Source organism: Tachyglossus aculeatus, chromosome 4 (assembly GCF_015852505.1).
Source record: "Tachyglossus aculeatus isolate mTacAcu1 chromosome 4, mTacAcu1.pri, whole genome shotgun sequence".
Taxonomy (NCBI): domain Eukaryota; kingdom Metazoa; phylum Chordata; class Mammalia; order Monotremata; family Tachyglossidae; genus Tachyglossus; species Tachyglossus aculeatus.
The window spans coordinates 8,537,864-8,551,097 of record NC_052069.1 but is presented as its reverse complement, the minus strand read 5'-3'; the positions used below and the strand labels follow the sequence as shown (position 1 = coordinate 8,551,097).

The 13,234-nt window shown below is 47.2% G+C and overlaps 1 protein-coding gene across 1 annotated transcript in view; it reads left to right on the top strand.

The window, feature by feature from the left end:
• The first annotated feature begins 299 nt into the window (after window positions 1-299).
• The window catches only part of MAN2B2 (mannosidase alpha class 2B member 2), a 92,462-nt gene continuing 79,527 nt past the window's right edge, over window positions 300-13,234 (top strand). Inside the window, exons 1-2 of the mRNA XM_038745766.1 lie at window positions 300-479; window positions 9,576-9,722. Coding sequence (XP_038601694.1) covers window positions 315-479; window positions 9,576-9,722 — 312 coding nt within the window. The 5' untranslated portion in view covers window positions 300-314. The remainder of the gene's footprint in view (window positions 480-9,575; window positions 9,723-13,234) is intronic.

Genomic DNA, 13,234 nt, shown 5'->3' with positions numbered 1-13,234 from the left:
CCTCTTCTCCTCTTCCTATCCTCCCCCTCTTCCCCCTTCTTCCTCCCCCCTCTGCTGGCCCCGCCCCCTCTGCCTGCCCCGCCCCTATTGGCCCCGCCCCTGCGCACCATTGGTTCCTTCTCCCGACCCCGCCCCCTTCTGGCCCCGCCCCCGCACACCATTGGTTCCTTCTCCCGGCCCCGCCCCGCCCCCGTGCCGGCCACGCCCCCCCGGCGCCGAGCCCGCCCCCTGCCGGCCCCGCCTCCCCCCCACCGGCCGTCCCCGGTTCGGTCGGGAACCGACAAACCCCGAGCCGAGCGGGCCCAGGGGCGCCGATGGGGGCGACGGCGCCCCCCCGCGGCCCGCTGCTGACACTGCTGACACTGCTGATCCTGCTGCTGCCGCTGCCGGTGGTGCCGGGGGGCCCCGGCCTTGCCCCCGGCCGCGCCTTGGTGGTCCCGCACAGCCACATGGACGTGGGCTGGGTGTTCACCGTTCAGGTCAGGCCAGCCGCCCCCCCCCCATCCCCCCCCCCCAATACACCCCGGCCCCCCGGCCCGCACCCCCATGGGACCAAACTCAGGCCCGCCGCAGAAAATACAAAAAAAATACAATAATAATGCCCCTTATTAAGCGCCTACTATGTCCGTTCTCTGGGCCTCAATTCCCTCAGCGCTTAGAACAGTGCTTTGCACATAGTAAGCGCTTAATAAATGCCATCATTAGTATTATCATTATCATCTGTCAAATGGGGATTGAGATTGTCAGCCCTATGGGGCAGGGACCGTGTCCGACCCGATTGGCTTGTATCCACCTCAGTGCTTAGCGTAATGATAATAATAATAATAATAGTAATAATAATAATGACATTTGTTAAGCGCTTACTATGTGCAAGCCACTGTTCTAAGCGCTGGGGGGGATGCAAGGTGATCGGGTTGTCCCACGTGGGGCTCACAGTCATAATCTTCATTTTACAGATGAGGTAACTGAGGCTCAGAGAAGTCAAGTGACTTGCCCAAGGTCACACAGCAGGCCTGTGGCGGAGTCGGGATTCGAACCCATGACCTCTGACTCCAAAGCCCGGGCTCTTTCCACTGAGCCACACTGGTTCTCTAATGCCTGGCACATAGTAATAATAATAGTAGTAATGATAATGATCATGGTGGTATTTATTAGGCGCTTACTATGTGCAAAGCACCGTTCTAAGCGCTGGGGAGGTTGCAGGGGGATCAGGTTGTTCCCACAGGGGGCTCACAGTCTTCATCCCCATTTTACAGGTGAGGAAACTGAGGCACAGAGAAGTGAAGCGACTCACCCAAAATCACACAGCTGACAGTTGGAGGAGCCGGGATTTGAACCCCTGACCTCTGACTCCGAAACCCGTGCTCTTTCCACTGAGCCACGCTTCTCTATGGCAAGTGACTCGCCCGAGGTCACACAGCACACAAGCGGCAAAGCTGGGATCAGAACCCACAACCTCTGACTACGTGCCAAGCGCCGTTCTAAGCGCTGGGGTAGATACAAAGCTAATCAGGTTGTCCCCTGTGGGGCTCATAGTCTTCATCCCCATTTGACAGATGAGGGAACTGAGGCCCAGAGAATAATAATAATAATGATGGCATTTGTTAAGCACTTACTATGTGCAAAGCACTGTTCTAAGCGCTGGGGCGGTTACAAGGGGATCAGGTTGTCCCACGGGGGGCTCACAGTCTTCATCCCCATTTTACAGATGAGGGAACTGAGGCACAGAGAAGTGAAGCGACTAGCCCAAAGTCACACAGCTGACAGTTGGCGGAGCCGGGATTTGAACCCCTGACCTCTGACTCCGAAACCCGTGCTCTTTCCACTGAGCCATGCTGCTTCTCTATGGCAAGTGACTCACCCGAGGTCACACAGCACACAAGCGGTGGAGCCGGAATTAGAACCCACGACCTCCGACTACGTGAACCCACGACCTCCGACTACGTGCCAAGCACTGTTCTAAGCGCTGGGGTAAATACAAGCTGTAGATACAAGCTAATCAGGTTGTCCCCCATGGGTCTCATAGTCTTCATCCCCATTTGACAGATGAGGGAACTGAGGCCCAGAGAATAATAATAATAATGATGGCATTTGTTAAGCGCTTACTATGTGCAAAGCACTGTTCTAAGCGCTGGGGCAGTTACAAGGGGATCAGGTTGTCCCACGGAGGGCTCACTGTCTTAATCCCCATTTTACAGATGAGGTCACTGAGGCTCAGAGAAGTGAAGTGACTTGCCCAAAGTCTCGCAGCTGACAGTTGGAGGAGCTGGGATTTGAACCCATGACCTCTGACTGCAAAGCCCGGGCTCTTTCCACTGAGCCAGCTGCTACGGACCCGAATTCATTCATTCATTCATTCATTCAGTTGTATTTATTGAGCACTTACTGTGTGCAGAGCACTGGACTAAGCGCTTATTTGTTAAGCGCTTAGTATGTACCAAGCACTGTTCTAAGCGCTGGGGTCGATACAAGCTCATTATGTTGTCCCGCATGGGGCTTACAGTCTTAGTCCCCATTTGACAGATGAGGGAACTGAGGCTCAGAGAATTTACATGACTTGCCCAAGGTCACACAGCAGACAAGTGGCAGAGGTGGAATTAGAACCCACGTTCCCTGACCCCCGAGCCTGTGCCTCCCCTCCCGAGGTCATGGGTTCAAATCCCAACTCCGCCAGTTGTCCGCCGTGTGACTTTGGCCAAGTCACTTAACTTCTCTGGGCCTCAGTTACCTCATCTTTAAAATGGGGATGAAGACTGTGAGCCCCTCGTGGGACAACCTGATCACCTTGTATCCCCCCAGCGCTTAGAACAGTGCTTCGCACATAGTAAGCGCCTAACAAATGCCATCATCATTATCTTGAGAAGCAGCGTGGCTTAGTGGACAGAGCAACGGCTTGGGAGTCATAGGTCGCGGATTCTAATCCCCAATCCACCACCTGTTAGCTGTGTGACTTTGGGCAAGTCACTTAACTTCTCTGTGCCTCAATTCCCTCATCTGTAAAATGGGGATCGAGACTGTGAGCCCCAAGTCGGACAACCTAATAACCTTGTATCTATCCCAGTGCTTAGAACAGTGCTTGGCACATAGTAAGCGCTTAACAAATACCAACATTATTATTATTATTACATATTATTAACAATATAACTATTATTAATATTAATAGTAATATTAATATTATAATTAATAATAATAATGATAATAAATCCTCTACCATTGTGAAGATCAAGTGTTTGAAACCAACTCAGGAACCCTCCTAAATCCAGACTTAAGCGACTTGTCAACAACGAAACAATAGTACTAATCATAATGAACTTTTCCTGTCCTTCCCCCTCCAAGGGAGCTATCAAGCTCAAGCCCAAAGGAACCGTTTCAATGCTAAGAAGTTATTTAAATTCCGGCAAATGGTGTAATCTCCAAAGATAAGCACCGAGGCTTAGTGGAAAGAGCCCGGGCTTTGGAGTCAGAGGTCATGGGTTCAAATCTCAGCTCCGCCAATTGGCAGCTGTGTGACTTTGGGCAAGTTACTTCACTTCTCTGTGCCTGTTATCGACAAGTAGGGTGCAAAATAGGTTAACTCGGTGTAAATCGGCCGCAGGGTGCTTGTACCCAGGGTGGTGACGCAGATGGGAAATAATAACTCGGAGACATGAGTTCAGATAGAGCAGGAAAGAAGGAAAGTGCTTTGCACATAGTCTTTTAGACTGTGAGCCCACTGTTGGGTAGGGACTGTCTCTATATGTTGCCAGTTTGTACTTCCCAAGCGCTTAGTACAGTGCTCTGCACATAGTAAGCGCTCAGTAAATACGATTGATGATGATGAAAGTGGCTCCCTGCCCGTTCACCTCCCGGGAGAGGTACGAGTGACAGGCAGCCCCAATCCCAATATCCCTGTGTCTTTTATTGAGTTACAGCAACATGGGAATGGGGCATTTGGAAATTTCAGGAATTCAATTGGGACAGGCAGGGTGTTACAAATTCTCTTTGTTCTCCCTTCCTACGGCCTTGTGCAAGATGTTGTTATTTGCCCTATGGCCTTGCATAGATAGGTCTGTAAATTCTCGTTAATAGGGAGGTAAATTCTCGTTAATAGGGAGGTAAATTCTCGTTATCTTCGGTTGGGTGTTCCTTGATGGCCTTGAAGGCATCTGTTGCAGACTTGTTCTCTCGGCCTGCACAAATGGAGGGTTACTGTCAGTATACACAAAATGGAGTCAGTCATGTCAAGTCCATTAGTGGACAACAGTGCCTCAGTTACCTCATCTGTAAAATGGGGATTAAGACTGTGGGCCCCCTGTGGGACAACCAGATTGTCTTGTAACCCCCCCAAACCTTAGAACAGTGCTTTGCACATAGTAAGCGCTTAATAAATGCCATTGTTATTATTATTCTCTGGGCCTCAGTTCCCTCATCTGTAAAATGGGGATGAAGACTGTGAGCCCCCCGTTGGGACAACCTGATCACCTTGTAACCTCCCCAGCGCTTAGAACGGTGCTTTGTACATAGTAAGCGCTTAATACATGCCATCATTATCATTATTATTAAAATGGGGATGAAGACTCTGAGCCCCCCGTGGGACAACCTGATCACCTTGTAACCTCCTCAGCACTTAGAACAGTGCTTTGCACATAGTAAGCGCTTAATAAATGCCATCGTTATCATTATTATTAAAATGGGGATGAAGACTGTGAGCCCCCTGTGGGACAACCTGATCACTTTGTAACCTCCCCAGCACTTAGAACAGTGCTTTGCACATAGTAAGCGCTTAATAAATGCCATCATTATCATTATTATTAAAATGGGGATGAAGATTGTGAGCCCCCCATGGGACAACCTGATCACCTTGTAACCTCCCCAGCACTTAGAACAGTGCTTTGCACAGAGTAAGCGCTTAATAAATGCCATCATTATTATTATTATTATTATTAGATAGGCAACTGTTAATTAAGGTCTGTATTGAACCCAGAGAATAATCTTTCCTGTTCTTCCTTATCCTTGCTCCTCCACCTTCCACCCTTCCATCCCACCCCCAAATGTCGACAATCTCGTACGCATGGCGTAGTGGCTAGAACTCAGCCCTGGGAGTCACAAGGTCACAGTTCGAATCCCACCTCTGCCCCTTGTCAGCTATGTGATCTTGGGCAAGTCGCTCCACTTTCCTGGGCCTCAGTTATCTCATCTGTAAAATGGGGATTGAGACTGTGAGCCCCACGAGGGACAGGGACTGTGTCCAACCTGATTTGCTTGTATCTTCCCCAGTGCTTAGTACGGTGCCTGGCACATAGTAAGCACTTAACAAATACCATAATAATAATAATTATTATGTTCCCAAACATGTAATACAGCGCTCTGCACACAGTAAGTGCTTGATAGATACCAGCGATTGATTGATCTGCCTTCCAAAATGGGAGCTCTCGGCTTCAATTATTACACAGGGTTAAGCACTGGGGTAGATGTGGGATAATCAGCTTGTGCCATGGCTGCCCCTCATGTTCATTGAGTGCTTACCGTGTTTATTCATTCATTCAATCGTATTTATAGAGCGCTTACTGTGTGCATTCATTCATTCCATCGTATCTATTGAGCGCTTACTGTGTGCATTCATTCATTCATTAAATTGTATCTATTGAGCGCTTACTGTGTGCATTCATTCATTCATTTAATCATATTGAGCGCTTACCGTGTGCATTCATTCATTTATTATTATTATTAATAATAATAATAATAATAGTATTTGTTAAGCATTTAACAAATGGTATTTGAGAAGCAGCGTGGCTCAGTGGAAAGAGCCCGGGCTTTGGAGTCAGAGGTCATGGGTTCAAATCCCCACTCCGCCAATTGTCCAGCTGTGTGAGTTTGGGCAAGTCACTTCACTTCTCTGTGCCTCAGTTCCCTCATCTGTAAAATGGGGATTAAGACTGTGAGCCCCCTGTGGGACAACCCGATCACCTTGTAACCTCCCCAGCACTTAGAACAGCGCTTTGCACATAGTAAGCGCTTTATAAATGCCATCATTATCGTTATTATTACTATGTGCCAGGCATTATGCTAAGCACTGAGAAGCAAATCAGGTTGGACACGGTCCCTGTCCCACACAGGGCTCACAACCTCAATCCCCATTTTCCAGATGAGGTAACTGAGTCCCAGAGAAGTGAAGTGACTTTCCCCAGGTCACACAGCACAGAATTGGCGGGGGCCAGAATTAGAACCCATGACCTCCTGTCTCCCAGGCCTGTGTTCTGTCCATTAGACTATGCTGCTTCTGCACCGTCTGCCTGGGGCTGATCCACTGTGCTTATCACGAGGAGCGTGGACTTCACCCCTAAGATTCCCTGTGAACAGATAATGTAGAACAAATCCGAAACAGCTTTGTGGAGTTCTAATCACAGGCAGGATACGGATTGGGGGAATTTCAAGGACTTACCTCGCTACGCTCCGACTCCAGCCCAGCTGGCACACTTCATTTCTCTAATGCCAACCTTCTCACTGTGCCTCCATCTCGTCTGTCTCACCGCCGACCCCTCACCCACGTCCCGCCTCTGGCCTGGAATGCCCTTCCTCCTCAAATCATCAATCAATCGTATTTATTGAGCGCTTACTGTGTGCAGAGCACTGTACTAACCGCTTGGGAAGTACAAGTTGGCAACGTATAGAGACGGTCCCTACCCAACAGCGGGCTCACAGTCTAAAAGGGGAGACAGAGAACAAAACCAAACATATTAACAAAATAAAATAAATAGAATAGATATGGACAAGTAAAATAAATAAATAAAAAGAGTAATAAATATGTACAAACATATATACATATATACAGGTACCATCAGCTTTAAAGCCCTCCATCAGCTCACCCCTCCTACCTCACCTCACTACTCTCCTACTACAGCCTACACTGCACACTCCACTTCCCTAATGCCAACCTACTCACTGCCCATCAGTCTCGCCTATCACACCCCCCGACCTCTCACCCACGTCCTGCCTCTGTCCTGGAACTCCCTTTCTCTCCATATTCTAAGAGATCAACGCTTTTTCACTTTATTGAAGGCACATCTTCTCAAAGAGGCATTCCCTGACAAAGCTCTCATCCCTCGTCTCCCACTCCCTCCTGCGTCACCCCGACTTGCTCCCTTTATTCACCCCCCCCGCCCAGCCCGACGGCACTTATGTCCATGTCTGTAACTTATTTATATTAATACCTATCTCCCCCTATAGATTTGTAAGCTTGTTGTGGGCAGCGAATACGTGTCTTATATTGTTACACTGGACTATCACCAGTGTGCATTACAGTGCTTTACATACAGGAACTGCTCAATAAAGACAATTGATTGCCCTTGCCCTTGGATTTGCACCCTTAAAATCCACCAGACAATCCCTCTCCCTCGCTTCAAAGCCTTATTGAAGGCCCAACTCCTCCAAGGAACCTTCCCTGACTAAGCCCTCCTTTCCTTTTCTTTCATTCCCTTCTGCGTCGTCCTGACTTGCTCCCTTTCTTCATCCCCCCTTCCATCCCCGTACCACTTACGTCCATAGCTGTCATTTATTTATTTCAATGTCTATCCCCCCCTCTAAACTGTAAGCTCACTGTGGGCAGGGATTGTGTCCATTTATTGTTGTACTGTACTCTCCCAGCACTTAGTACAGTGCTCTGCACACAGTAAGCACTCAATAAATACGATTGAGTGAATGATTGAAAGGGACAAGTCCAAGGACAAAGACGATGCACAATCAATCAGTCGTATTTATTGAGCGCTTACTGTGCGCAGAGCACTGTACTAAGCACTTGGGAAGTACAAGTTGGAGGATGGAGTAGGGAAAGGTAGGGGTTAGTCGAGGAAAGCCTTCTTGGAGGAGATGAGAATTTACTAAGACTTTGAAATCATCAATCGTATTTATTGAGCGCTTACTATGTGCAGAGCACTGTTCTAAGCGCTTGGGAAGTACAAATTGGCAACATATAGAGACAGTCCCTACCCAACAGTGGGCTCACAGTCTAAAAATGAGGGAGAGTGGTGGTCTGATGTGGATGGAGGGGGAGGCTTTCAGCTCAGAGGCTGGATGGGAGCAAATCCACCTCCTCTGGAACATAAACTCTTAGTGGGCAGGGGTTGCACCTACCCATTCCCTTGTATTGTGCTCTTCCGAGCCCTTAATAATCATTTGATCGTATTTATTGAGCGCTTACTGTATGTAGAGCACTGTACTAAGCGCTTGGGAGAGGCAGTACAACAATAAACAGACACATTCCCTGCCCACAACAAGCTTTCCGTGCTTGGCACACAGTAAGGGCTCTATACTCAGAGCCCTGGTGACATTCATTCATTCATTCATATTTATTGAGCACCTACTGTGTGCAGAACACTGTACTAAGTGCTTGGGAGAAGAAAAGGTAAGAAGAAACAGACACATTCCCTGCCCACAACAAGCTTACCGTGCTGTGCACACAGTAAGGGCTCAATACTCAGTGCCCCGGTGACATTCATTCAATCATATTTATTGAGCGCTTACTGTGTAGACTGTGAGCCCGTTGTTGGGTAGGGACCATCTCTATATGTTGCCAACTTGTACTTACCAAGCACTTAGTACAGTGCTCTGCACACAGTAAGTGCTCAATAAATACGATTGAATGAATGAATGCGTGCAGAGCACTGTACTACTACTACTACTAATAATGGCATTTGTTAAGCGCTTACTATGTGCCAAGCACTGTTCTAAGCACTGAGGGGGGTACAAGGTAATCAGGTTGGACACAGTCCGTGTCCCACATGGGGCTCACATTGTTAATTCTCATTTTCCAGATGAGGGAACTGAGGCACAGAGAAGTGAAGTGACTTGCCCAAAGTCACACAGCTTAGTACAGTGCTCTGCACATAGTAAGCGCTCAGTAAATACGATTAATGATGATTAGAACCCATGGCCTTGGACTCCCAAGCCCGGGCTCTTTACACTGAGCCACGCTGCTTCTCTGCATTGGGCTAAGTGCTTGGGAAAGGACAAGATAAGAAGAAACGGACAGATTGATTCATTCGTTCATTCAGTCATATTTATTGAGCGCTTACTGTGTACAGTGCACTTTACTAAGCGCTTGGAAAGTACAAATCGGCAACATATAGAGACGGTCCCTACCTAACAGCAGCGTGAGAAGCCGTGTGGCTCAGAGGAAAAAGCTGGGCTTTGGAGTCAGAGGTCATGGGTTCAAATTCCGGCTCCTCCACTTGTCAGCTGTGTGACTTTGGGCAAGTCACTTAACTTCTCCGTGCCTCAGTTCCCTCATCTGCAAAATGGGGGTGAAGACTGTGAGCCCCACATGGGATAACCTGATCACCTTGTAACCTCCCCAAGCGCTTAGAACAGTGCTTTGCACATAGTAAGGGCTTAATAAATGTCATTATTATTATTATTATTATTAACAACGAGCTCACAGTCTAGAAGGGGGGAGACAGACAGTTGTGACAGTTTTGCTGGGCCGGATTCACGGAAAAAAGAGGCCAAGGGTGCAACTCTTTTATGTTTTGTGATCTGCCTGACCTGAGGTCATGGGCCTTACTGATTGTATTTTGCTGCTTTCCTTCTTCCCTTTTTAGGAGAGCATGCAGGCTTACGCAGCCAACGTCTACACTTCCGTGGTGGAAGAATTGACCAAAGGAAAACAGCGCAAATTCGTTGCGGTAGAACAAGAGTTTTTTCGGCTGTGGTGGTACAACATAGCTACGGAGATCCAGAAACAGCAGGTAATTTTGCTGGATTCTTTTTTAATTGTTATTAATAATAAATAATAATTATGGTGTTTGTTAAGCGCTTATTCAGTGCCAGGCGCTGTACTATGTTCTGGGGGGGAATACGAGCAAATCGGGTTGGACACAGGCCCTGTCCCACGTGGGGCTCACAGTCTCAATCCCCATTTTCCAGATGAGGTAACCAAGGCACAGAGAAGTACTCCTTACCTCCTTCCCCTCCCCACAGCACCTGTATATATGTTTGTACGTAGTTATTACCCTATTTATTTATTTATTTTATTTGTACATATTTATTCTATTTATTTTATTTTGTTAATATGTTTTGTTGCCTGTCTCCCCCTTCTAGACCGTGAGCCCGCTGTTGGGTAGGGACCGTCTCTATATGTTGCCAACTTGTACTTCCCAAGCGCTTAGTATGGTGGTCTGCACACAGTAAGCACTCAATAAATACGGTTGAATGAATGAATGAATGAAGTAAAGTGACTCGCTCAAGGTCACACAGAAGACACGTGGCAGAGTTGGGATTAGAACACATGACCTTCTGATTCGCAGGCCTGGGCTGTATCCACTAAACCATGCTTCTATGTGGCAGGCACTGTAATAATAATAATAATAATGATGGCATTTATCAAATCTGCACCAATCCAGTCCCCACTGTTTTCAAATCTACCAATCACTGTGATCAGCAACAGCAGTATATAAGCCCATTGTATCGGGCACTCGGGGCCTTTTCCCTTAAGGAAATGAGCCCGCCGGGTGCGTTACCCCCTATTCGGTCTTCGGGGCCTTTTCCCTTAAGGAAATGAGCCCACCGGGTACGTTCCCCCCTATTCGGTCTTCGGCCTTACCAATAAAACTTTATTAAAACTTTCGGCAGTCACATGCTGTCTGATTAATTCTTTAGTTGCCAGGCGACTTGGTGGCCATCCGGAACAACCGCCGCCATCAACAGCACCCGTATATATTTGTACATATTTATTACTCCATTTATTTTACTTGTACATCATCAATCGTATTTATTGAGCGCTTACTGTGTGCAGAGCACTGTACTAAGCGGTTGGGAAGTACAAATTGGCAACATATAGAGACAGTCCCTACCCAACAGTGGGCTCACAGTCTAAAAGTCCATTATTTATCTATTTATTTTATTAATATGTTTTGTTCTGTCATCTGTCTCACCCTTCTGGACTGTGAGCCCGCTGTTGGGTAGGGACCATCTATATGTTGCCAACTTGTACTTCCCAAGCGCTTAGTATAGTGCTCTCCACACAGTAAGCGCTCAATAAATACGATTGAATGAATGAATGAATGAATAAATGAATTAAGCGCTTACTATGTGCCAAGCACTGTTCTAAGTGCTGGGGAGGTTACAAGGTGATCAGGTTGTCCCATAGGGGGGCTGACAGTCTTAATCCCCATTTTACAGATGAGATAACTGAGGCTCAGAGAAGTGAAGTGACTTGCCCAAAGTCACACAGCTGACAATTGGCGGAGCTGGGATTTGAACCCATGACCTCTGACTCCAAAGCCCGTGCTCGTTCCACTGAGCCATGCTGCTGTACTAAGCGCTTGGGGCTGGGGGGGAGGGTGTGATAAGAGCAAATCGGGTTGGACATAGCCCTGTTCCACAAAGGGCTCACAGTCTCAATCCCCATTTTACAGATGAGGGAACCGAGGGACAGAAAAGTGAAGTGACTTGCCCAAGGTCACGCAGCAGACAAGGGGCAGAGCTGGGATGAGAAGAATTAGAACCCAGGTCCTTCTGACTCTCGGGCCCGTACTCTTTCCACTAGGCCAGGCTGCTTCTAGACTGTGAGCCCACTGATGGGCAGGGACTGTCTCTATATGTTGCCAACTTGTACTTCCCAAGCGCTTAGTACAGTGCTCTGCACACAGTAAGCGCTCAATAAATACGATTGATTGATTGATTGCTTCTCTGTTTATTCAGTCTATTAACCAGTGGAACTTCTGTCAGGATTTTGGTGGCCCGGAAAGGGTAGCCTTTTTGCTGATGTAGTGGACGCAGCCCAATGCTGGCAGGTGGAAAAGATAGAAAAATGAAGGGAAATTTTCAAGTTCCTTTTTTATTTTTTTTTCTGGTGTGTGAGACCAGTTTCTTCTCCACATCCCAGGAGTACTGTCCTCCTCGGTTTTGGAAATTCAGTTAAGAACCGGGACTGAAGATATCCTGTCTACTTGTTCTGTTTTGCTGTCCGTCTCCCACCTTCTAGACTGTGCGGCCCGTTATTGGGTAGAGACTGTCTCTATATAGGTCATGGGTTCAAATCCCAGCTCCGCCAATTGTCAGCTGTGTGACTTTGGGCAAGTCACTTAACTTCTCTGTGCCTCAGTTACCTCATCTGTAAAATGGAGATGAAGACTGTGAGCCCCAAGTGGGACAACCTGATCACCTTATATCCTCCCCAGCGCTTAGAACAGTGCTTTGCACATAGCAAGCGCTTAACAAATGCCATCATTATTATTATTATTACATGTTGCCGAATTGTACTTTCCAAGCGCTTAGTACAGTGCTCTGCACACAGTAAGCGCTCAATAAATACGATTGATTGAATGAATGAATGCATGAATAAATACGATTGAATGAATGAGTATCCCTGGGTTAGATGTTGAATTGGATTACTTTTTTAGCAATGCGAAGCAGCGTTTCTCAGTGGCTAGAGCCCGGGCCTGGGAGTGGGAAGGACCAGGGTTCTAATTCCGCCTCCACCGTTTGTCCACTGTGTGACATTGGACAAGTGACTTAACTTCTCTGCGCCTTACTTACCTCATCTGCAAAATGGGGATGAAGACTGTGAACCCTTTGTGGGATAGAGACTGTGTCCAACCTGATTAGCTTGTATCTACCCCAGCAATTAGTACAGTTCCTGGCACAAAGTAAGCGCTTAACAAATCAATCGTATTTATTTTTTTATTTAACAAATAAAATGTGTTATTTAACAAATACCATCATTATTATTATTATTAAATTACTCATTTATATTAATGTCTCTCTCCCCCTTCTAGACTGTAAGCTTGTTGTGGGCAGGGACCGTGTCTTTTTATTGTTGTATGGTACTCTCCCAAACGCTTAGTACAGTGCTCTGCACACAAAGCAGCATGGCTCAGTGGAAAGAGCCTGGGCTTTGGAGCCAGAGGTCATGGGTTCGAATCCTGGCTCCGCCACATGTCTGCTGTGTGACCTTGAGCAAGTCACTTCACTTCTCTGAGCCTCAGTTCCCTCATCTGTAAAACGGGGATTAAGACTGTGAGCCCCACATGGGACAACCTGATCATCTTGTATCCCCCCAGCGCTTAGAACAGTGCTTTGCACATAGTAAGCGCTTAACAAATGCCATCATTATTATTATTATAACCACTCAATAAATATTACTGATTAAGTGGATGAGGTGAATGCTGCAGTCCGTTACTTAGATTTACTGGGCACATCCAGAAAACAGACACATTCTTCTGAACTTGATTAGTCATTGATGTCATGTTTTCCCAAA